Here is a 25,906-nt window from a genome sequence, read left to right as displayed (position 1 = left end):
CAATACTTTCATTTCACAAATAAAAAAAAAAAATGGTTGGCAACTATAGTTTCTCTACATTGATGAATTACAGTATAATTTCAGTGACTGATAAAAATGCCTGTTAACAAACCAAAATAAATCGAAGCTGGAGCTGAATTAGACATTCGTGCTAGTGCAGTGTGAGCATGCTATATCATCCGCCGTTGCCATGGAAACTGCTGTTTTGGTGGCAGCCTGTTGAAGTTTGTCAGCCATGGATTCATCAGATGTGCAAGGTCAAGCAAAGTCATTGTCTCATATCAGATATGACATACACAAACACTTTATATAACCTACAAAAAAATGTAATCATGATATTTCAATTCAAATGAGTTTCCTTATTTTAGTATTGAATTGAATGACAAGGTTTAAGAATCATATTAATTATTGTTGGGTCACAGTTCTGCATGAGGTGTGAAGCTTCTGCATTTTCATACTTCAGTGTCCCAGTTAACAGCCTGGAAGAGACGGCCTGTGTGACCCCCTCAGTAAAACAAAACATAATTTCAACTACCAGACTGTCTTGAATTTTTTCTTTTTTTGGGGTAAGCCATCACTTTAACAGTGGTAAAATAAATCATCCAATTTAAAATACACAATCAATAACATTTGCAGTTACTGTACATTGTCCAAAGGCTGTGCTACCAAATATTAAATTTAGGGTGCCAAAATATTGTTCAGGCAATTTAATTGATTTCTTTGTGTAAGAAGCTTAAATTCAGTGTTTGTTGCCCTTTTGTTTTTGCAAGGGTGCCAAAATACTTTTGCCACAACAATAGACGAAAAACACAATGAACGGTGCTTGTTTATATTTACAGATATTTTATTATTTTTAATTATGCTGCAAACAATGACATCAAGATATACTGATGGACAATTATTTATTTATGTGAGTGCACAAGTGTGTGTCAACAGTGAGACCACAAAAAGCAGAATGAAGTCCTTGATATTGGGGATTCTCAATACATTAACAAGGCAGAGAAAGTGAACAGCTGGAGTCAAGAGCCCACGGTATGCACAACACAGCCGTGATGTCCACGCGCACATCCATAGATTCTACATACACGGACGGCAGTGACTGGGCACACGTGACTCTTCTGTTCAAAACAGTACGTTGCAGACCAGCAAGCACAGTTAACTACTCACCACTGATGTAGTCTTAAAAGTTGCTAATTGTTGCCTTAGCCAGTAGAGAACTTTTCAAACTCAATTCTTGTCCACCACATTTATATAATTACTATATAAAAGGAGGCCACCTTTCTATAAATGTTTAATGTAAATACATACATTTTTTTTTTTTTAAAGCAATATTTCAGCCAAAAATGAAAATTAGATCATCGTGTACTCAACATATGGGTTTGGAATAACATTAGGGTGAGTAAATGATCACAGAACTTTCATTTTTGGCTCAACTATCCCTTTAATAGTTAATACAGAGCAGCCTTTAGTTATTGCACATTGATCTACCATCAAGGTTTCGTCATCAAACACAGCCACGCTGAGTCAAAAAGGTCCAGAACAGCGAGCGTCACACTTTAAATTTCTTCCTCTGCAAAGCAAATACCAAAAAGCTCCCCGATTCAAGAGAGACTGACTAGAAAGCTCATCCAGCACAAAGTCACTGAGCAGTACCACAGAATCTCCAGAACTCTTCACAAACGTGTGCACGAATGGACAGACAGCAGATGGTACAGAGAAGCAAAATGATGAAGCAATGGTAATGCTTTCACAATAATTTTGAGTGTTTAGTAAGGAGGGGCTAACTGAAAACTGTTAATGATTGAACGCCCCTCTGGAGTTGCCGGTTTTGAGAATGGGAGAACATGGGTCGGAACGAAAGCTGGGTAATATGGAAGTTTGTAATTAGCTAACTAACCGTTTTTGAAGCTGTGAGTTGTTTAGGTGCAGCTGCATTTGTGTACAGTGCTTTGCCCCTGTAATAGTTAACTAATTCAATATGTAGTTCTAAAAATGGTGAATATGCAAAAGTATGTTTTGTTCAGAACCCAAAGTTAAATGGCACATCATTTGCCCTCTATCAGTACATAAATTGTGTCAAAGTCCTCCATAACCAAGATGGCAACAGAGGGTGTCAGAATTATATTTTCTACACACACAAAAAAAGAAAGAGAAAAACAAATAACAGAAACAAAATGTAAACCCTGCGTGAATCTATCTCCTCCAGAGACAAGTGCACTTACTGATTCATGTCCTTGTGATTAGTCTTCTTACTGTGCCTTTTCTGCACTCCTTTTCTAGTGGGATACAATGATCATGGTAAATCATGGTCAAAACTGTCCAGGCTGATTTGACAAACATGACTTCATGAAGAGCACGAGAGTCTGGATGGGCTGTGAATGAGAACTGCCTAATAAAATGAACTGAACTTATATTCTCAAAACAATCCTATTATGTACCACTTTGATAAAGTGATGAATGTTTTTCTAGGATTTTAAAGTGGCAGAATTAAGCAGTGGGTCTTTTGGTGTTAAATTACTTTTAGCACCAAATTGTTTGTCTTCAGTTTAAATGGAGAGAATTTGACCATCTTTTTCATTCCTTTCTGTAAAGCCAATTTGGCATGTCAAAAAGAAAATAAACCTAAACTGATCTGACAGAACTGAAATAGTTGAGTGCCCTGCATTCTGAATTCCCCAAACAGCATCATTCTGCCTTCTGCTCATTAACGCTTGAGGCTGGAGCATCACCTGTGCTCTTTATTCTTAAGGTACTTTTAGATGACGAGAAGCAAAAAAATTTACAGTATACAAGTTTTGGATTCACCATGCAAGAATATTTGCTTTACTTTTAACTTTTCTTTTTTTTTTCTCCTTGTGTCTTGTGTAACATTTAATAAGCTCAAACTACAGCCAGAGTAATTTACATAAAAGGACAATAGTTATAAGAAGAGAGCTGGATGAGGTGGTAACCATAGTAATGAGTGCATCCTGAAGGGCAGGTTTGAGAGTAGCCAAAGAGGTGGCACTGGGAGGGATAGGAGCGGATCCTATGGCAATCAGCGACATTCCCACACTTTGAGCGTTTGATCTACACTTCCTGTTACCACGTAAGGAGAAGTCTTGTGGAAATCTGTGAAGGGAAGAGGAAGGAAATAGGCAGTTGATTAATGAGGCACGTCAGTCTAGAACATAATATGCATCGATAAAAAAAACACAATGTGACTTTCATAATAGGTAGTCTCTTATGTTGACCTAGTCTATTGCATCTTTAAAACTGTGCATCTATGAAAACTGAATTTCCTTGCACATAATCATTCATAATGCACTATGAAACTACAATCAACATTTTTGAAAATGTCATTTTAAGTAAATACACTTAAAGACGATTTACAGCCAAGATTATTTATTTTCCTATCAAAGTGTTGTGCAAAGCACAATAACCGCTCTTCTTACCCAGAGAGGTAACAAAGTGTTCATGGGCACTCAGGGTCTTCATGCAGCGCTTGTTCTTATAGTCCCATATACGTAGGGTCTTATCATCAGCACAGCTCACTACAAACCTTCCACCTGGATGGAACAGCACTCCACGCACCCAGTTATCATGGCCAACCTAGAATAGCAGAGACAGAAAAAAATAGACAGAAAGATTAAGGAAAAGTTAAGTAACAAGTATTGCTAAATAAAAGGTCAGAATTGATTGATTTTTTTAGTACATCCAATAAAGGGCAAAATGCCACTGGAGTTATACTTCATCAAGATATGTACACTGTGGCTATGTTTGGAATAGCATACTATTCTCACTATTTCTGCAGTAAGAGATATCAACAACAAATTTTAACATCATGTTCCTGACTCATTTGATTGGACTGCCAAAAGACACTCCTACTCAATTGTAAAAATACACTAAAGAAAAAAGGATCTAAATGATAGAATTTAAATATATATATACACACATATTTATTAGAACTGGGTGCCACTTGCTGAATTAAACATGCAATGGGTTTATTTGACAACATCAATGCAGCAGCCAACCCGTGTGTTGACCACAACCTCACTATTCATCTCGATTTAACTACACTAATGCAAACCAGGACAGCTCAGAAATCGGGAGTGGTGGTTGATAACCAGCGTAACTTCACCGCCAACATCTCATTAATCACCCGGTCTTGCAGGTTTGCACTACAACATCATGAAAATCAGACCTTTCCTGTCTAAATATGCAGCAAGGCTCCTGGTCCAAGCTCTGGTTATCTCAAGACTGAACTACTGCAACGCTCTGTTGACCAGTCTCCTAGCCATCACTTCTAAGGCCTAAGGCCAAAGAGGGCTCACTTCACCCCACTCATGATTTTTAGCACTGGCTACCTGTAGCTGCCCTCATCAAATTCAAGGCTTTGACTCTTGCCTTCGGGACAGCCAATGGTCCTCCTACTTCAATTCACTTCTACCGGTCTATGCTCCAACTCGCTCTCTGCAGTCAATTAACAAGCAGCGCCTGGTGGTCCTATCGCACAGAGGCACAAAGTCTATTTTACGATCATTCACTTTCTCAGTTCCTCTGTGTTGGAATGAGCTTCAAACCTCCACACGACCTGCTGAAACCATCTCAACATTCAAGAACTGGCTGAAATCACATCTGTTCCGAGAGCACTTAACCAATCCACTTTAAATACACTTAATATTTAACAATATTTAAAATAAAAAAATAAAATAACTTGTCTGTCTCTTTCTTCTATGCTAGCTTATGTACAACACCAGCCACTTTGAGAACTTGGCAGTGCAATACTGCAGATATTGTTGACTTGTGTACAACAAATTGCTTGCCATGTTCCTAATTTGTGAGTCGCTTTGGATTAAAGCGTCTGCTAGCATACTAGTTTTTGAGATGTTTATCATTGCATAATGCGCACTGTACCTATGTTTTTATAGCATGTGGAAATATAAAATGTATCTTGCGTAGTATGCAGTAAGCAGTACACTAGTATTCCATTCTGAATTGTACCTCTACTCACCAGTGTCATAAGGCACATGCCAGTACTTATGTCCCACATTTTGATGGTCTTGTCTCTTGATCCGGATAACAGGAATGGCCCTGGCTTTCCACTTTTCTTGTTCTGCAAAAGAATTGAGTTACATAGCAAATTATTAACAATAAAATACCATTCTGGAGGATCACGCTTCTGCATTTAAGGAAGAGAGAAGAAAATGCTACATCTAACAATACCCGTAAAATTTGGCTTAACTATACTGTCATGCAAAATCAAAATGTACACATCTACTACTAACATAAACAACAACTACACAAAATGTAGTTATGACTGAAACCTTATAAGACTATTATCTTCCTGACAGGCTTGGCTCAACTTTGTTAAGATTATCCACATTATCCAGTTTTTGCTTTGTAGGGCAGTATAAGCAGTATATACAAAGAACAGTTAACATCTCTTCCTTACCTCGGAGCCGGTGGCCTCAGATATGGTGGGGTGTGCGCTCTCGGGAGCCCAGGAGATGCACTCGACCACATGCTCGTGCTCCCGCAGCTCCGCCTTGCACTCTTTGGTGGCCACCACCCACACGCGCACCGTCTGGTCATTAGAGCAGCTGGCCAACAACGTGCCGTCTTGATTTGGCCGCACCATACGCACCCACTCCCTGTGTCCTGTGAATGTCTTAACACAGTAACTGAGGAAAGACAAAGACATTCAATGTACATACACTTAGACTACGAGTGCATTTAAATGCACAAATCATGCAACTAGTACACTTACCAACTCAACAACATGTAAGGTCATGTAAATGCCATAAAATGATAAAGGTCATAAACTGTTTAAGCAAACACAATCAGCACATGTAGATTTTTGCCCATTACCTTGAATATCGCTCTGCATGTAAACATTTTTACTGTGTTCTAACAGCTCATTCAAAGTATGCATGAGTTGTGGGCATGTCTGATAACATATGGACGTTGAAACTTGATTGTTATCAGTGTGTTGTTGTGCATATAAATGCACTTATTGTTTGTTTTAGCATTTTTAACACAATTAACAATTTAGCCCCGACTTGAATTTGCCTTTGTGTAAAAAACTGCAAGATATTCAGAGCTAGAATTGTGACTCCAAACTGTCCGGATTCCAAAATCTATTTGTGTGTTTCCTGAGTACAATATTCAGCTCACAATCAACCCACTATATCAGCTCCAACAATGGGCTTCAGTATTCCTCACCCAGTGGCCACCTCCCACATTTTCATGGTCTTATCCCTGGAAGCAGACACTATGTGATCACCATTGGGCATGATGGCAACTGACGACACATTGTGGTCATGTCCTGAAAGGAGAGGGGAAGATGAATGACATTTAATGTGTGATGCAAGACAAACACGTAGTTAAAAAGTTATTATGATCAATGAAAATATGGCCTTACAGGACCATGCACACATTTATTAAAGATCGAACACAGCTAAAATTATTTTGAATCTTGATTTTAATTGACTTAAGTCATTTACTGACCAATCTAAAGTACAGAAGCATCTATGTTATATGATTAAAGAGGGGTCTCTGTTGTTTGAGTAAGAGATTAAAACTACCATCTTGGTTAATCCAGCCCCAAACAAACCTTTCCCCCTCCCCCAAGATCAACAGGTCCTGACTGAGTTACAACATCCAGAGAGGGAGGATTCTGAGCCACACTAATAAGGATCTCAATAAGCTTTAAGCCTATATTGGAGGTGGCTGTGGTACATGGTGGGTCAAAGACAATTCAAGGAAGTTCTTCCATGAAACAGTAGCTAACTGTGGCTGTCATTACCATGCATGGTCCTGATGCACTCAAAGCTTTGGAAGTCCCAGAGTTTGATGGTCATGTCTGCAGAGCAGGAGGCCAGCAGCTTTCCAGTCTGGTCAAAGGAGATGTCCTGCACAGAGTCAGTGTGACCTTTCAGTGTGCGCTCAAAGTCCCCGGCCTCATAGTCCCAAACCTGCACAAAGACAACAACAGGAAGAGCTCACACATTTGATTTAAATATTTATTTTTATTTTTAGAAAAAACATTGGCTGATAACATTATAATCATATATTGAGTACATTATAGACTAATGCTGCAATCAAGACATCTAAATGACAGACAGCAGTAAAACCTTGTTTTTCCTTTCACCTGGCAGCACAGCACATCATGTGTGTGCAGCTCTTGATGGCCTGAGGCATTAATACTTGAAATGCTCTCCGGTTGAACTCTTTTCCAAATGACAGACTGCAGTGCAGTAAAAAATTTGAAAAATGATTTAATAATTTTCCCAATTACTTGATTATTCATCAGAATAATTGCTAGATTACTCAATTATAAAATATATATATATATATATATATATATATATATATATATATAATAATTATAGTGACAGCACTATTTTAAAGCCCAGTCAAGATGATGACTTAAACATTTAAAACAATTGTATGAATTAATGAAACCAAAGTTTAGTGTACTTAGACCTTTTTAATCAGTATACAAAAAGGTAGTAGATAAACAAGCTTACTTGTCTTTCTGAACAAGATCAACTGAGGAGCTGCAACAGGTTATTTGAAGTGGAAACATTTTCCTTTTAACATTATTTGCAGTAGTTCTAATGGTTCCACTTTATATTAGGCGTCCTTAAATACTATGTACTAACATTAAAATACATACAATGCAATTTACTTATTGTGTAATTACATGTTGTTCAACAAAAAAGATTCACATTTGTTGCTACTTAAGTTGAGGTTAATGGTAGGTTTAAGATAAGGGTTAGAGTTTAGGGTAAGAGTTAGAATTATGGGTAAGGTTAACTGTGTGACTACAAATCTTAAGTTTTACTTTGCCTCAAAAGCACATCTGCTCTGCCCCTTTTCTCAAATTTGTCATATGGGTTTGAAGCAATGCTACACAACACGAAAATTTGGCCTGTGCATGGCCGCGAGAAAAGGAGCCTCGCGCAGGCTAGGCAACAGCCGCCACTTTGTGTGTGTGAACCCCTGCAAAAAAGGGGATGCATAAAGTACAAATCAGGTGTACGTTTTCAAAGGGGGGACCACTGCAAATAGCAGTGTTTTGGGCAACTCAGTGGAGATCCAATCTACAGGACCTAGGGTGTCACTAAATGTCTCTAGCAAAGAGTTGATCTTGCATGAAAATGAACAAATCAGCGGTGATCTCTTTTTGATCAATCTGTGCATCTTCACAAGGAAAAATGCATCAGAAAAGATCTGATAAAAATTCAGACAGAGAGGCTGCTGTGCCATCTGATGTCCAGAGAACTGAAGAACTGATCACTGTGCTGTTGCCCTGTGAAACCAGAGCATCACAATTTCTCCATGGAGATAGTAAGTGACTCAGCAGAAAAGAATGAGAGCAGACGGAAGAAAACAGAACACAAAAAACGCTAACAGACCTTTATAGTGGCATCCTCTGAGGCAGAGACCATGAGGCTGAACACAGGATGAAAGATGACACGTGTGACAGGGTTTCTGTGGCCGCTGAGGGAATACTTCTCAGGTGGGCGTGGAATCCACTCTTTGGGGTCTCTCTTTTGGCTAACAGGGCCTCCTAAAGTGATCTCTTCCTTGGCTTCATTGAGCTTTGACTCCAACTCCATAACCTAACAAGAGCCAGGAAACACTGGGGTTATGAGTGTTTATACTGGAAATGTAGCATCCAATAGCCAAAGAAATTAAAGCATACACTGAAAAAAAGAAACAAACCTTTTTTTGTAATCTAATGACTGAAGTCCATTTCTTTTCCAATAGGCCTGCATACTTCTTATCCAACTCCTCATTCTGTAACCATGCATTGGGAGACAAAGGGTGGAATACTGGTAATGGCATACACTCCCTAATCATATTACAGGCAAAAATGTAATTGTCATCTACTAATATAAGAAATGGCACATGATTATCTGTATTTTATAAAACCTTAGTTAGCCAATTACCATATCCAACTCTGCTTCCTTCTTAAAAACAGAATAAGCCTCTTCGTAGCCATTGGAGCGCAGATAATCTGCTATAGCTCGATTTCTGAAAGACAAAGAGATGTAGGCTATTTTCAGACAAAGGAGATACACAGTCATGCAGTAAAGCCCTAATAAATACTTTCAGACATCCTCTATGGAAACAGTATCATGCTCTACTGAAAAGTATGTGCCCATCATGGTAAGTGATACATTTTGAGACTGGACTTATTATATTAGTATTGAGTAGGGTTGCTCTGATACCAAAATTTTGGCTTCAGTACGATATCCTCCCTATCGATACCAACTAGATACTCAAATACAAAATCCCTCAGATTTTTAATGAAATTACACAGAAAATGATTGACAAAAAGAACTGCATAAGACTGGATTCCATGTTAAATATTTTAATTAAATATTATGAACAAATTGTGTTTAATCAAATACATACTTTACAGCTTTGATCAAATGAAAATAATAATAATTTATAAATAATTATTTTTGGTAAAAAACAAAGATGCACAACAGGGCTTTACAGTGTAAATGAAAACAATCGTATTACCTGAGGTTGTCATGGCTGAATCACAACACACTGATCTTCAGTAATGGTATTCAGCTTTTGTTATATTGCTTACACATAAATAATACTAATAATTTAACCATTTAATAATATACCATTGTTATTATGAGTCTTATTGTTTCTACTTTGGATATTACACTTTTGTATAGCAGTAATATGTTTCTGTCCTTCAATTAGCATCCAGTTAAATAATGCTCTAATTTCAGCATAACTTCTATTTTTAAAGATTTTTTAAGTTCTTCCTGTTTTTGAAGTGTTCGCTATATCAAACTTCCTGTGACTCGTGAGCTGAAATCTCAGATGAAAAAGGTTATTTAAGAGTTTACAGCCATTTATACACTAAACACACTGCTCTGCAGATGGATACTATTGGACACACTGCATGAAAATAAAGGAGTAGTAGTGTGCTGCATGCGTGTCTGTGTGTGCATGCGCCTACGTGCCTGTGTGAAGGAGATGACAGAGCGGAGCAGAGCCCCTCATTCATTCTGTGGTGTGCATGTTATTGTATATTATATAATTAAATGACATCCTTCTGCTGTTTAATGATCACAATTGGCCATAGGGGCCTAGGTAGCTCAGCGAGTATTGATGCTGACTACCACTCCTGGGGTTGTGAGTTTGAAACCAGGGTGTGCTGAGTGACTCCAGCCAGGTCTCCCAAGCATCTAAATTGGCCCGGTTGCTAGGGAGGGTAGAGTCACATTGGGTAACCTCCTTGTGGTCACGATTAGTGGGTCTCTCTCTCTCAATGGGTCATGTGGTAAGTTGTGCGTCGATCGCGGAGAGTAGCATGAGCCTCCACATGCTGTAAGTCTCTGCGGTGTCATGCACAATGGTCTGACTGTCTCAGAAGAGGCGGCAACTGATTGAGATGAAATTTCATATATGTAACCGCCACCATGAGGACCTACTAGTGGGCATTCCAAATTGGGAGAAAAAGGGGATAAAAAAAAAAAAATAAAAAAAAAATCACACTTGGCCATATATAGACTTTTTTTTCAAATAGTCTTTGATTTCATCTCAAATCTCCCACATTACATTTTGCTAATGGCAGCATACTTTAACATAGTACCGAAATTAACAACAAGATGATATCATACCATTTTAAACGTTTTGGTATCGCAATATTTTATTATTACCAGTATACCGTGCAACCCTAGTAGAGAAGTCAATATGCAGTATGTCTCATAAGTATAGATCCATACAAATCTTGTTAGTGACCATCAAGACTCATTTTTGAATTTTTATACAATATATTTTTTTCAATATTTTATAGATTTTTGCACTCCAGAGACCAATAATCACACCTTTCTACTATCCGAACTAGCCATTACATTACATTGTGTTTAACAAGAAAGTGTTCAAAAGGTAAAGTGACTCAGATTATTGATATGCAAACGTTTTTTTAATAAAACATTTGCATATTTACCTCTGTAACAACCATACATTCTCAATTAAGAAACACTTAGCAAACTTTTAGATTGGAAAACAACTAGGGAATTTAATCTCTTAATGAAGGTGGAAGCCGAGAAAAAAAAAAAAAAGAAAAGAAAAAAAAAGACCAGGGAAGGAAACAAAACACTGGTTGCCATGGAAACCTTCCACTGAGGATGGAAAAGGTCTCAAATGACACAGCAAGAAATGCCAAAATGGAGGACTTTCACTCTGTGTCTTGGCACACATTTTAACACATAGCCTCTCTCTTTCTCTCTTCCTGTGCTTCATTATGTAAATTAGCTCTTCACAGCTTCAGATGCTGAATATTTAATGAGACTAGTTTTAGCAACAGCGACTTTTCAGAACTAAACAGAGTTGAACAGAAGCAGTCCAATAACCAGAAAAAACTAAAACATATTCAAAGAATTAACTTTCTATAAAGGAGCAAAGCATTAATTTACTTAAAGTGAAAAGCGTAGTTTTTTCAATGCTAAAACACATTTTCTAATCCCAATTTATAGGTACAGAGACAACTGTAAGTAACCCATTCCCAAGTAGGGTGACTTCCTGAAGAGTGTAAACAAACATTTACATGTGCAGTTATAATCAAGCTACAGCAAGTTGTTGTGTAGTCAAGCTAGTCTTTATCTGTCTGTCCAAATATACGTGACAGTTGAGCTACAATTGCATTATCTAAGCATGCTAGTCCCAAAATAGCAAGAGAGCGCAGCAGAGTCATGTTGGAGCCTGAACCTTTATTTCCCCCATCAAAGCGGTTTAAGTAAGCATTGTGGGAATACTACGGGTACGTTAAAGAACCACAAGGCTTCAACAATGATTCTCAGTTACCCAGTTTGTAATGTTTGATGCAAAAAGTGTCAGCACAGGAATCACTTCAAACCATGGAATTTGCAGAGATAAATGCAAGTAAAATACAGTATACAGGATAATAAATTAGGATAAAGGATAACCCCCTTTCATAAAAAAAACCAGCTACAATACAGTTTTTTGTGCTTTGTCACACTCAAAAATGCAGCAAATGGATTTAGGAGCTTTTAAGTAATGTTATGATGGACCGACTGTTTGTTCATGCATTTACAGTATTTGCTTAAGTGCATCACAATAGTAGGTTTATTATGTGTTTAATACTACTAGTACTAATACTTTTATTTGTGAAGTACTAAATAGGGTTTGCAAAGTGCTTTAAGCTTACATACAATATACAGTGCTGGGAAAAAACACAAATAAATAAACTAAATAAATGAAAAATGAATATATCAGTAGATATTGTTTAGAATCAAAATTACTGCTTGTAATATTAACAATGCAACATAATTATCATATTGACAGTGGTACTGGGACTGTAAGCACAGGGACTACCTGTTTCTCCAAGCAAAGTAAAACAGGGGAAGTGTCTGAAAGCCAGTCTGAAACCATAGGGTTCCTAATAAAGTGCTCAGTGAGTGTATATAGCAGAAAAAAAACTAAACTGTATGAAAAACCAAACTGGTTGTTAAAAAAAATCTAAATTGGGCAGTCACCAGCCACTGTGGCTGTTGGGCAAAAAAGTACAAAGGCACAAGGATGGTCAGGCAATTATGAACCCATCCTCCACTCCTCAGTCATGAGGGCTTAATGAAATATTCAAGCTAACTTGCAGTCAAAGGAAGCTCCCTGAGGCACAGGCAGCCATGTTCTTTACTAGACATTTCTGTACCGAGCAGATGCACAGCACTGCACTGACTGCAGTTTGAATCACCCAATGTCTGAATCTCCCAATCTCTACTAAAGGATAATTACTGTATGTGGAGGGATGGGAATCATAAAGAATTAAATTCCAATTCCTCTAAACGATTATTTTAGTACTTTTGAGTAAGAAATGCAATTCTTATTGGATTTGATGTCCTCAATAATCTGTTACCAAATGAGATCATTTTGTATTTTAACAGAACAGATTCCTGTTAAATATTATCCAATATTTATAGATGTGATAGCGGTCCATGACTGCATGTTTTGAGTGTTTGCACAAATAAAGACACGGACTCACAATTCGTCTCGTTGCCTCTGTGACAGCACCATTTTGCCAGGAGTGTGGAGGTGCTGTCTTTGCCCCAAGCCGGGAGCTGCCGAGCTGTCCTGAGCTGCTCCTCAGCAGGATGGACTACGGGAGAAGACACACAATGTCTTGTGCAAAATGACGCTTCTTGAAACACCTTCAGCTTGTGGCTCGGACACTTCCTCCACAGCGACACGCCAGACCAGACAAGAGCAAAACAGATGACCTCCTGGAACTATCAACAGTATGATCCGCTTGCCATCTAGAGAGATAGAGAAAGAGAGAGAGAGGGGGAGGGGGGGGGGGGTTAATTAGAGAAAGAACCAAAAGTAGTTCATACAAGACTAAAGTGAAGAAACAAGAAATCTGGCCTTGACCTGGTTGAAGTCCAAAATGAGTCACTTAACCCAGACAATAAACCTTTAGAAAATTACAATAGTAATAATAATAATAAAAAAGCAATTACTCATCAGCTAGCTTTTAAGCTCACTCGCCAACAAATCAATTGATTTGTGCAGCTGTTATTTTGTCCATGTGCACTCTTAAGGAAGCATGAATTCCCTCCCTAAAACATGAACAGAGCCCCTCAACAACAACCATACTGGAAGTGATTGAGGTGACTGTGGAGTAAATCTCCTCAGTTAATCCTGGAGGGAGACAATGGTCCAATAAAACTCGTCCAGACGAGTGAAGAGTAGTGGGGTGGGGTGACTGAGACAAGACTTTGTAATCCTTTCAGTCAATTTTGATGGCCTTCAAATATCTACTACTCTAATCTGTGTGGTGTACACTGAAATAGCTTGACACAGGAGAAAATATCTAATCTGACCTTCAGTGAAAGAAATCTAGACATGTGGTGTTGTTTTAGACTTGGGAGAACCCATTTGTAAAGTGATTCATATCATAATTTGCACTTCCACAACCTTTTGACTTGGATGCTTTTGCTGTTCAGGTTCTGTGCAGCTTGTTACAGTCATAATTCAGAACTGAGTTTGGCCTTTATGACCTGGGTTGAGGACATTTTCATGACTCTGCCAACCCTATCAACCATGCATCAGGTCTTGCAATAATGGGTATATAAGGAGGATTTTCATGGGAAAGGAGCCTCTATTGAATCCTCACCTCATACATTCAAAGAAAGACGAACGCAAACACCAAGCAGAACATGCCATCATCTTGCCGCAGCCATTACATTTTATGGACAATCTTCGATCCCATTAGCAGATCAGGACTGTTGGTAATTAAGGAAAAGGCCTACCTAACCAAACTCTCATCTCTTAACCTTAAATAGTCTGAATTATTCAGAATGATTGCCCAAATGATGGCAATGTTTTCATCAGTTCAACAGGTATATGACATGGGAAAAAAATCAGATCGAACGCATTATTAAAAACTCACTACAAAAAGCTAGATGCAGCACAACGAATATTTCAGAACACAGGTGACGAGACATGCTTTTAAAAGTTGGCATTCTTTTCAATACTGCAACAAATGAAATGAAAATAATCAACAAATTTAATTATCGATAAGTTGGATGTGTGCAACGTGCATGGAGAAGGTCCGTCAGTGATGTCACTATACATTGATGTCAATGTTTTCTCATTTGAAAAAAGTTGAAGCCAATTTGATGCTTATTCTTACATTTATTTTCGATGTTTTATAATGCATGAACGTTTATTCAAAATCAGGCTATTCGTTAAACTTCATTGAGCAAGAATGTGCATCCGCATCAAACCAATTGCAGAGAAAGGGTACAGAATAATTTAAAGGAAATAAATGTTCGCTTTATTCGATTAATCAATTAAATAATCGAAGATTAATTATCAAAATTGTAAATTGCAGCCCTCGTTCTTTATTACCTGGCCTGGTGTCTAAAAAAGCGAGAAGGGTATAGCTGCAGGCAGTGCTCCAAAACGGGCATGAGCTCCAAATCGCCATTAAAGATATAGAGAGCACCTAACCTAAGCCTTTCCCTAAACTTAACCATGAGTGGAAGTGATGTCCCCTTATGGAGTTGGTGCTACCCCTTTTTGGAGTAACCCCACCCCTTTCTGGAGTAACTATGCCCTCTTTTGGAGATACTGCCCCCATTTGGAGGTCTCCAAACTGCAGCTACACCTACTTGAAAATAGCATGGCGCTCCTGTACAAGGTGCTGAAAAAAACTGCATAATGTTGTGCAATGTTCAAAGACATTCATCTAGTGAAGGGTTTCCCAAACTGCGCTACACGTACCCCTGGTGGTACGTCAGGTGACGATGACGGTATGCAAACAAAATTCAGAAATTCATATCATATTCTAATTTCATCCCAGTCTGAAATAGCATTTAAATTAAGTTCAAGGATTTCTTACAGGCAAAATATTATTTTGTGCACCCTCAAGTGCAGAAAAACCAAAATGGTTGTCTCATAAAGGTCAGATAAATGGCAAGCAATGAAAAACCTGTATCTTTTGTGGTTAAAAAAAAATGCATCTACTCAAGCGTTGTGCATAAGTGTGGGATAAAAGTACATTTATTCGCCCAGCACACTACTAAGTGAAAGCTAGTCAAATTTATAATTTATACTAGACTTGCCTTGTCAGTTGTCCACGATTTGTTTTTATTTATTATATTGCGATAAATAGATTTATTATCAAAATAACTTTGCCTTAGAGAGGGGGTACACAAAGGCATGTTGAATATTTGGAGGGGTAAGCCACAGTAAAAAGTTTGGCAACCACTGGTTTAGCACAAGTTTACATAGAATAACTATGAAAGTAAGAGTGTGGAGGGACGCAAAAACACTTTCAGTGTGGACAGGTCCTTAGTCTGTGAGCTAATGTGCAATAGGAGCAAGATCATCTCATGTCCTGCCTGCTATATAGAACATCAATATACTATTCGGTGCATTTGAATGAATGTGATACTTCCCTCTTAAGGGCTACTCCTTGTTAGAGTAACAATTCAAGGACCAAATAGAGGAAATCATTAGGTTCAACTTCTCTACATTATAAAAAGATCAGGGTAAAATACCTGTCTGTGGAGAGAGAAAAAACTAAACAAAACACTGCCTGAACATTGAAATTCTCCTATGATAAGTCAAGTCATTTTATTTCTATAGTTTCACAGAGCACACATAGCTTCAATGCTGGGGTTTCTGAAGTTTTAAAACCCAATGTATTTTATAATAAAACAACAAGATTTGAAGAAAAGGAAGTCTTGTGGACTTTGAATCTTATTTAATTTTTTCATTCTCTGCTTGTAGTTTATATTTTCATAATTTACTGTCCATACTGTACCAAACTTATGGTTTTGTGTATGGTCAGTTATGTGCCTAGACTTCTTTGTTACTGTAGCAATAGTAGCAGGTTCACTATAAGTTAAGGTCAATCAACAGCATTTTGTGGCATAATGTTTATTACCACAATTATATCTACTTTTCCCTCCTTTGAGAAAAAAAACAGCATAAATCGAGGTTACAGTGAGGCACTTACAATTGAAGTGAATGAGGCCCATTTTTGGAGGGTTTAAAGCCAGAAATGTGAAGCACTTACATTAATTCTTCTGTTAACGTTCATGTAAAGTTGTTTTATCTGCCATTTTTAGTCATTTTAGGGTGTTTACATTACATTGTCATGGCAACAAAGTTGTAAAATTGTCTATAACTTTACACAGAAAAGGTTAGTAAGCGATTTTATCACACTAAAATCAGGTTAACATGCATAATAGAGTTGTCCGATCTTCTTCATTGGCAGATCGTCCTATCGTCAGCCCGCGAGATCGCCAATACATGATATTATCGCTCGGGTGTGCTCAGTACTACCGGTATCAGCGCGCAGTATAACTGACACACGACTGCTTTAAAAGCTCACAGGCTTGTTGTGAATGCTTCACTTTTTCCACATTTGGTTATGTTACAGCCTTAATCCAAAATTTATTAAATTCATTATTTTCCTCAAAATTCTACAAACAATACCCCATAATGACAACGTGAAAGAAGTTGGTTTGAAATCTTTGCAAATTTATTAAAAATAAAAACAAAAAAAATAAAAATCACATGTACACAAGTATTCACAGCCTTTGCCATGACACTCAAAATTGAGCTCAGGTGCATCCTGTTTCCACTGATCATCCTTGAGATGTTTCTACAAATTGATTGGAGTCCACCTGTGGTAAATTCAGTTGATTGGACATGATTTGTAAAGGCACACACCTGTCTAAGGTCCCACAGTTAACAGTGCATGTCAGAGCACAAACCAAGCCATGAAGTCAAAGGAATTGTCTGTAGACCTCCGAGACAGGATTGTATCGAGGCACAGATCTGGGGAAGGATACAGAAATATTTCTGCAGCATTGAAGGTCCCAATGAGCACAGTAGCCTCCATCATCCGTAAATGGAAGTTTGGAACCACCAGGACTCTTCCTAGAGCTGGCCGCCCGGCCAAACTGAGCGAGATCAGGGGAGAAGAGCCTTAGTCAGGGAGGTGACCAAGAACCCGATGGTCTCTCTAACAGAGCTGCAGCATTTCTCTGTGGAGAGAGGAGACACTTCCAGAGGAAAAACCATCTCTGCAGCACTCCATCAATCAGGCCTGTATGGTAGAGTGGCCAGACAGAAGCCACTCCTCAGTAACAGGCACATGACAGCCCGCCTGGAGTTTGACAAAAGGCACCTGATGGACTCTCAAACCATGAGAAACAAAATTCTCTGGTCTGATGAAACAAAGATTTAACCATTTGGCGTGAATGGCAAGCTTCATGTCTGGAGGAAACCAGGCACCACTCATCACCTGGCCAATACCATCCCTACAGTGAAGCATGGTTGTGGCAGCATCATGCTGTGGGGATGTTTTTCAGCGGCAGGAACTGGGAGACTAGCCAGGATCGAGGGAAAGATAAATGCAGCAATGTACAGAGATATCCTTGATGAAAACCTGCTCCAGAGCTCTCTGACAGCTCACCTGGGACAAAGGTTCATCTTCCAACAGGACAATAACCCCAAGCACACAGCCAAGATAACAAAGGAGTGGCTATGGGACAACTCTGTGAATGTCCTTGAGTGGCCCAGCCAGAGCCCAGACTTGAACCCGATTGAACATCTATGGAAAGATCTGAAAATGACTGTGCACTGATGCTCCTCATCCAACCTGATGGAGCGTGAGAAGACCTGCAAAAAATAGGTGTGCCAAGCTTGTAACATCATACACAAAAAGGCTGTAATTGGTGCCAAAGGTGCTTCAACAAAGTATTGAGCAAAGGCTGTGAATACTTATGTGCATGTGATTTTATTTTATTATACATTTTCAAAGATTTCAAACAAACTTCTTTCATGTTGTCATTATGGGGTATTGTTTGTAGAATTTTGAGGGAAATAATTAATTTAATAAATTTTGGAATAAGGCTGTAACATAACAAAATGTGGAAAAAGTGAAGCATTGTGAATGCTTTCCGGATGCACAGTGAGTGAGTGAGTGTGTGTGTGTGTGTGTGTGTGTGTGTGTGTGTGTGTGTGTGTGTGTGTGAGTTAAAGCAGTGATTCTCAACTGGTCTTTTTGGACTGGGTCGCGGAGAGAAGAGAAAGAACAATGACATGGTTCTCCCATTGAAGATATTTCGGTGATCCAGTACATATAGGACTGCAGAGTCAAATTTAATGATAATCACGCAATTAGCTAAAGGCTTCTCATCTGCACTTTCGCACAAGGGTAACAGAACCAGCTCGCGATCATTATCTGTGCTTCTCTCTGGCATGCGCGTGCCACAACCGGGCTTCCCTCTATATTGCGGAGCGCAGACATCAAAACTGATGTGAACAATTTCCATTCTATTGAGACTTCTCTAGTTTAAAGTGTTACGGAGGAAGTCAAGTCGAACCTCTAAAACAGCAGGCCCTATCATGCCAAAAAACACTGTATGCACCAAAAAATTTCTTTACAAAATGTTTATATTACACACACACACACACACACACACACACACACACACACATACATATATATTAGTTATATTTTTACAAAAAGTTATAGTTTCATATGAAATAATCTAAAAGGTAGAATCTATTAGACCTCATTTTATCTGAACAGTGGCAGTTGTAGTTAAAGTTTAAAGATGTGTTTCAGCTAGTATTTATTTTTTATAAATACAATAATTTGTTATTATTATTACTATTATTCAAGACTAGCACACTGACCTAACCATGGTAATGAGGAGCCTTTCCTCTTGTGCAATATGTATGTTCTGTTTGAATTGTTTGAAATTAGTAAACAAATGGGATAATAACAGGCTTATACAAGTAAACCATGAACAAAACTACGCAACATAAAAGGAAATGCGACCCAGGATACATTAAATACAGGTTATGTTTTTACTATGGCGGGTCGCCACTTGGTTTCCAATGTAAAATCTGGTCCTGAAGCAAAACCAGTTGAGAACCACTGAGTTAAAGGTACAGACAGGAGCAGTATATGTTAACTGTTAATAATCATAGGACAATACTTTAAAAGCTCACACAGCTGATGTTATTTTTCATTTAGTAGTTCATTTTTAACAAGCTAACATGGTTTAGTTATATAACAAGTTATAGTTACATGCTATTTTTATCATGTTTATAATTTGGTTTATAACTATAATTCTGTTAGCTTTCTTATTTATTCTATTTATTTTCAAAAGGGAGACTTTTTTTTTTTTTTTTTACACATAGCTACTTCAATTAAAAAACTAAATGGTTTCAAGTTTCAATAATAATAAAACATTTGTTCAACCAAAAAAAAAACTTCTATTTTCACTCCTTCAACGGTCATTGTAACTGATAATAATAATTGTTTAATACCGTATACCATGATACGTGAAACTGATATTTTCTGAGGCCGTTATCATACCGTGAAAATATCATACCGTTGCAACCCTACTGCACAGTAATAAAATTTAAAACATAACATTTCAAAATGACCACATACACAAACACCAGTAACCTAAAATACAAACACTCCAAAACTGTATCATACATTTAATTTGTCAGAGTCAAAGGCCAGTGTAAAGAGATGAGATTTAAGACACGACTTAAAAGTCTTCAATGATCACACCGGGCCATGCCGCGAACAGAAAAGTGAAGCTTGTCACAAAAAACACACGTCATCGTAAAAGCAGTATTCAAAATAAAAGCTAGATGGCTGAATTAGACCTTTTTCACAGACTGTGATGACGTATTTATGCCTCATTTATCAGTGTAAATCTTGCAATGTTTTTATATTATAATTGTTTTTTATATGTAGTGTACATTTATAACATCATGCTTATTGTTACATTACCCAGGAATTAGTTTAAAAAAATGACCACAACTGCGAGGGGTTTCTATTACAGCTGCTGAGAGAGTGACAGTAAATTTGGCATCTTCTCCCATTTTACCTCTTCTGGAAAGTCATTCAAACGCAATATTGGATTTTTTCTTTTTATTTGCAGGTCTTATTGGAGCAAATTGGTACGTGAAAATAATATTTGCTGTGATCTCTCATTCACCACTGTTGAAGTTTACCCTGTAAACCTTTAATTCCACATTCCAAAACCCAGAGTGTGAAAAAGGTCTACTGAAGTAATTGTAACAAACATATATTACTGTATAATAAAATGTACTTTAATATATACTGTAATAATAATAAAGCAATACATCACAAGCAAAACTGCTGTTGAATTAAAGTTTGGCTAAAAAATTCAATGACATGTTGAAAAGTAATATTTTCCCTTTTTAAATATTTTTGAATTAATTTATTAGACACCATTTTGATGATGAAATTAAACTTTAAACAGAGTTCTGGAAAAGAATACTTTTTAAACTAGAATTATATATTTTTTTAAATAACTAAATAATATTAGCATATTTTTACTGTGGTATCGAGAAACGTGAAATTTCACTGGTATCTGTACTGACTACTGACATTTTGATACCGTGATAACACTAAAACACTGATTTCTGTTTTAAATAGAAGTCATGTGCAAGTTCTAATGTTTTTGAGTTTTGGAAATCACAGAGGGGTGAGATTTCCTTCTCATTTTCATATGGCTCTACTTTTTCAGCAGGTCTCCTACTCCTAACTTTATAAATTATTTTATCCTTAAAATGTTTTCAGAGTAGATTTCTAGGGCTGGATTCAAGAAAATGTTCTTAACAAAAGTTCTTAGGAACATTATTATGAATTTCTTATAATTTATCCTAAGTGCAATTCTTGGAAAATTCTTAAGTTTATTCGGGAATACAACATTTCCCTTAAGTTAAAAAATGAAGAAGAAAATGGTAGTTAAGAAGAAATGTCTTCTAAGAACATTTCATGAATACGGCCCCTGATCCTGAAGGCCATTTTCTTTTCTAACTAATTGCATTAAACGACAAATTCTTTGTTCTGGGTAAAACAAGCAAACAAAAAAAAAAACAAGTTTGGGCTTATTAATCTAAATTATTTAGGGCGGGTAAATAATTATAATTAAACAGAATACGGCAACGCCCACGTGGTATGAGTGAGAGTGATGACTACTGAATGATCTAGGTGCGGAGGACTGACGTTTTCTTAACCTGTCAAAAACATAAAGGTGGCGTTGCATTACTTATTGGAGCCGAGCACAGCCAATGTTCAATAATAACTGAGCAATATGATGCTTTAAATAATTATTCCTAGAACATTATATATTGAACACCAAATCAAAACATTATAGCACCCAGACAAATGATCACCGTTGACCATTTGTTTGCGAACTAGGCCTATAATTATGAACTGCAAGACTATTAATAAAGCATGAAATACCACACACGCCTTTGTTGTCAGATTGCATAAACACGATCATACCAGCAGTGAAAACATGCAGATCTCTACCGGCATCGAGTTGAAGCGGCTTCGGCCTCCTCTCAACATCACAGGCACACCCAATCGCAAATATTACCGACACCGGTCATGGAAATATCACTTTAAAGGCTTCACTGAAGCCATTTTAGTGCAATAGAGGTTTCTGAAACACGGATAAACAAATGACACAAACTGTAATTACTTATTCAGCGCGTTTAGTGCTGAGGTGATGCTAACGTAAACTAACATTAGTTTGGGTCAAACCACTTCACTGAGGGCGTCCGTCACAAATTTGACGTAAATTAATTTAGTGAAAAGTTATATATGAATACTGATGTCGTTTCTACGTTATGACAAGGGCAGACGTTAAGTTTCCATCTCTTTCGGATAATCCCACCCTTATTTTTGCTCTAACGGCCTGTCCGCCATTTTGAGTCAGTCAGGCAGGCGGCGCAAATTTCACCGCCACATACTCACTTAAACCGACTCACTTTCACCAGACTGCAGCCAGCGACAAACACCGAGTGTCCTTACCTTCTCATATGAAGCGTTTCTCATCAGCCAGGTCACAGAACCAAGTAAAAAAAAACTTAAAACGAATGAGGTATGTCTCTGCTGAAAGTCACTTCCGATTTTCCGGCTCAGTCAGCGCTGTTTCTCCTTGATTTCTGCGCCGCATAACCGTCTGCTGATGACGGACACGCGCACGGTGCGGGCGGGTGCGCGCCCGCCTTGAGTCACACCAGCGGTCACACACATCATAACCTTGAACCGACACTGCGGAAGAGTTACTTTTTGCGAGCTTTTGGAATGGGTTGTGTTTCTATAAACATGTAGTGTTTCAAAAAGCCAGTTGGTTTAATAGTTTGATTAAATAGTTTTAAAATATGGATATTCAAAGTATACATTTTTGGTAAAAATTCATATAATAATGGACCCGATAGAGAAAGTTCGAGTCAACCCAACACTAATATGATGGTTACCATAGTTTCCACTCAAATGTAATAGTCTACTATAATTATTGTTACCGCTGTAAAACCGTTATAAAGAAAGAGTGCAAGAAAAAACAAATTTTCATCATTTTGTTTAGTGTAGGCTACTAAACATTCACACAAAAATTCGAATCAGAAAATGACATTGGTGGCTAATGTCTAGTTGCCAATTTAACAATAACTGTAAAACAATTATATTTTGGTGGAAACTGTTATATTACCAAAGTAAATGCACTTAATACAAAACATCTTCACCAATGTGTGCAATGTCATGTTTGAAATTTCCTATTGAAACATGTCATGCACTGTAAATGATTTCTGTTGTTTTCACAGTAATATTGCTGTATTTTCAGTGAAAGTTTACTGTAGAAACAGTTTACAGTATGTTGCTGTCAATTTCATAGCTTTTACAGTATTATTGCTGTATTTCCAGCTTTGTCTACTGTAGAAACTATTTACAGGAAAGTTGCTGTCAATTTATGCTATTCTTTGAAAAAAAAAACAGAGTTGGACAATAATAACAGTAATCCTTATATTACTGTTAAATTGATGACAGTATTATTTCAGACAAGCCCCGACAGAGGACGTTTTTTGGTTTATTGAGGTAATTTCAGCTTAGGAATTTTACAATACATTGTTTCATAAGGGAACCCATATATGAAGGCATTTAGTATATAGTTAAAAAAAAGTTAAACATTTATGTGGGTGTTTTTTAATTGCGTGTCTTTATGGTTGCCAGATTTTGTCACAGACCCAACTAATCTAATAGGTTTAGCCTACACTTTTTTGGGTGGGAGATGTGATTCCCATCCAATGATCAATAACATAGGTTATGCAAAATAGATAAAATCAATTCCCATGATTTTTTTTTATTATTAGTATTTTGCTTTCTAATTGCACACTTAATTACACAAAGAGCGAAATCGCAATGGGTATACCTGGCAACCAATCATCTAAACCGTCAGCCAGGTGAGATGTAAAATTCTATTTGTATTCAATATTTTAAAGATGTGTATTTCTAAACGTTTCACCCCAAATGTGAAGATATTCGTTTTACCATTAAATAATCGGTGGTGATTTTGATATAAAGATAACGTTTGCTTTGTAACGCATAAACATTCTTGCCAGTTAGCCAAATACTAGTTATCACAAGGTTTGCTGTTAATGTTAGTTAATAATTTCAAGTTTAGAACAAAGTAAATCGAAATGTTATTTTTTCTGAACATTTGTGTGTAACGTTAACTTACACCGTGTGCGTGCGTGTGGCCTGTCACAATCAAGGCCTCATATGCGCCCGTTAACGTTACGTTACCCCTACAAGGCTATGTTCGAAATCGACCTATGTTATCCACGACTTGAAGGGACAACCACAGTGTTTTCAATCATATTATACATTTATAACGTGAGTACAACCGATGTACACTTAAAGTGAATTACACAGTCGGTGAAAGTCGCGCCGAATGAATTCCCGCGTCTCGGCATCCTTCAGACCAGACGTTCACAGGGTTCGATTTTGCTCACTCGTTTTCATTCACTTCAAGTAGGCCTACACTACCGTATATTAGTTTATTAATGTCTGGAAACAGCCACTGCCAACGGACTGAGGTTAATTTAGTTGTATATTTGATATTCGTTTGATATTCACGACAATGGTCATTATAATCTCCGTTTTTGTCACCTTGGGTGCTTCTCATTTCTTATTTGTGACAAATCAGGTTCTCCCTCGAAATCGGGTCTCTGTCAGGACCCCAAGCGATCTCAAATTAGTTTTAATTGGTAGGCCTACTCTCTTTAGTGTCTAATTACAATTCCTACAAAATCATGTTATGATAAATCCTTTTTGAACCACTTTAAAATGACCATTAATATCTGTAACTTATTATTTAGCATACTAGCACAGATACCGATTGGCCTGATAGCATACACGCATTTACACCTACTGTACATGTATTCAGTCTTTAATGCAATTATGTGTTAAAAAGATCAGGGTCATTAAGAAAGAGGATTCATTGTGAAACGAAGATCTCCGTAGGTTTATGCAGTGTTGAATATGTTTTTCATCTCTTTCAGCGTGTATGTAGTTGTTCGACATTGCAGCGCGCTGATGAGTATCGCTCTTATGGTTAATACAGAGGTAAGTAATTTTCAGCTATTGAAGAACACATTCAAATACATCAAATTAGAGCGGTTTTAGCTTTTAACATGGATCGAGGAGATCAGGATCTTAGAATTTAGTTTAAAGGGATAGTACACCCAAAAATGTACTCACACTCACATAGTTTCATTCTCATTTAAAGGTATTAAGTTTTGGCTTATCTCCTGGTTCAATGTATTGTGGTTCCATATACTGTAAATTAAATGAAAGCTGTTTATCACATTGATGTCTGCCAAGCTGTAGTGCAACTAAATTTTTGTTTTGTTCTCTATAGGCAGCAAAAATCTGGGATCTGCATTGGCCCTTCGAAGTCTGGACTGGAGAATGTTTTTACAGTTTAATGAATTAAATTTTAATAAAAGTTTTTAAATGGACTTCTGAGTGTTGTCATAATTGATGTGACATCTTATAATTAGTAATATAACTGTGAAATATTTGTGCATACAAGTCTTTATATTTCATTCTTTTTAAGCGTGTAACAGATTGTATTTAGTCATAATATGTATATATGTGAATATAAAAACTATAATATGTGAATATAAAAACTACCGTAATCAATTATACTGCATAGTAACTTTACAGTGTTTTAAAATACAGTGCAAAAACAAGAACTGTAATTAATTTTACAGTATAAATATACTGTAAGTTATTATACAGTATGCTGTGAACTACTGTAGTCAGATTTACAGTAATTTTACCGTGGAATAAAATACTGAAGCTTGCTGGATATTTGTTGCCAGTAAGTTACTGTTGATTTTACGTTAAATTTTTTACAGTGTGACGTTTCTGCTGGTGTTATTATTAGATGAATGATTATGGAAGATTAATGAATGTACACATGAATACATACTTCTGTCTGAGCATATTGTGATGCAGATGTCTTTTTAAAGAGACCACTGTGTGATTTGACTGCTT

General features: G+C 37.2%; 1 protein-coding gene across 2 annotated transcripts; it reads right to left on the bottom strand.

Moving 5' to 3' along the window:
- Positions 1-823: 823 nt before the first annotated feature.
- Positions 824-22,553, bottom strand: LOC127627300 (lissencephaly-1 homolog B-like). Of its 2 annotated transcripts, XM_052103641.1 has the most exons (11): positions 22,379-22,553; positions 13,025-13,295; positions 8,940-9,024; positions 8,713-8,787; positions 8,403-8,609; positions 6,788-6,956; positions 6,205-6,307; positions 5,435-5,663; positions 4,994-5,095; positions 3,435-3,591; positions 824-3,111 (listed from the first exon to the last, which is right to left on the bottom strand). In XM_052103641.1, exons 2-11 carry the CDS (start codon positions 13,054-13,056, stop codon positions 3,038-3,040), a joined length of 1,233 nt encoding a protein of 410 aa, XP_051959601.1. In that variant the 5' UTR covers positions 13,057-13,295; positions 22,379-22,553; the 3' UTR covers positions 824-3,037. The 2 variants fall into 2 exon arrangements, with proteins under 2 accessions (XP_051959601.1, XP_051959602.1); XM_052103642.1 differs by lacking the exons at positions 13,025-13,295; positions 22,379-22,553 and having other exon boundaries at positions 8,403-8,611; positions 8,714-8,787; positions 8,940-8,977.
- Between the last annotated feature and the right edge of the window lie 3,353 nt (positions 22,554-25,906).

Source organism: Xyrauchen texanus, chromosome 34 (assembly GCF_025860055.1).
Source record: "Xyrauchen texanus isolate HMW12.3.18 chromosome 34, RBS_HiC_50CHRs, whole genome shotgun sequence".
Lineage (NCBI taxonomy): Eukaryota > Metazoa > Chordata > Actinopteri > Cypriniformes > Catostomidae > Xyrauchen > Xyrauchen texanus.
This window is presented reverse-complemented; position numbering and strand designations above follow the sequence as displayed.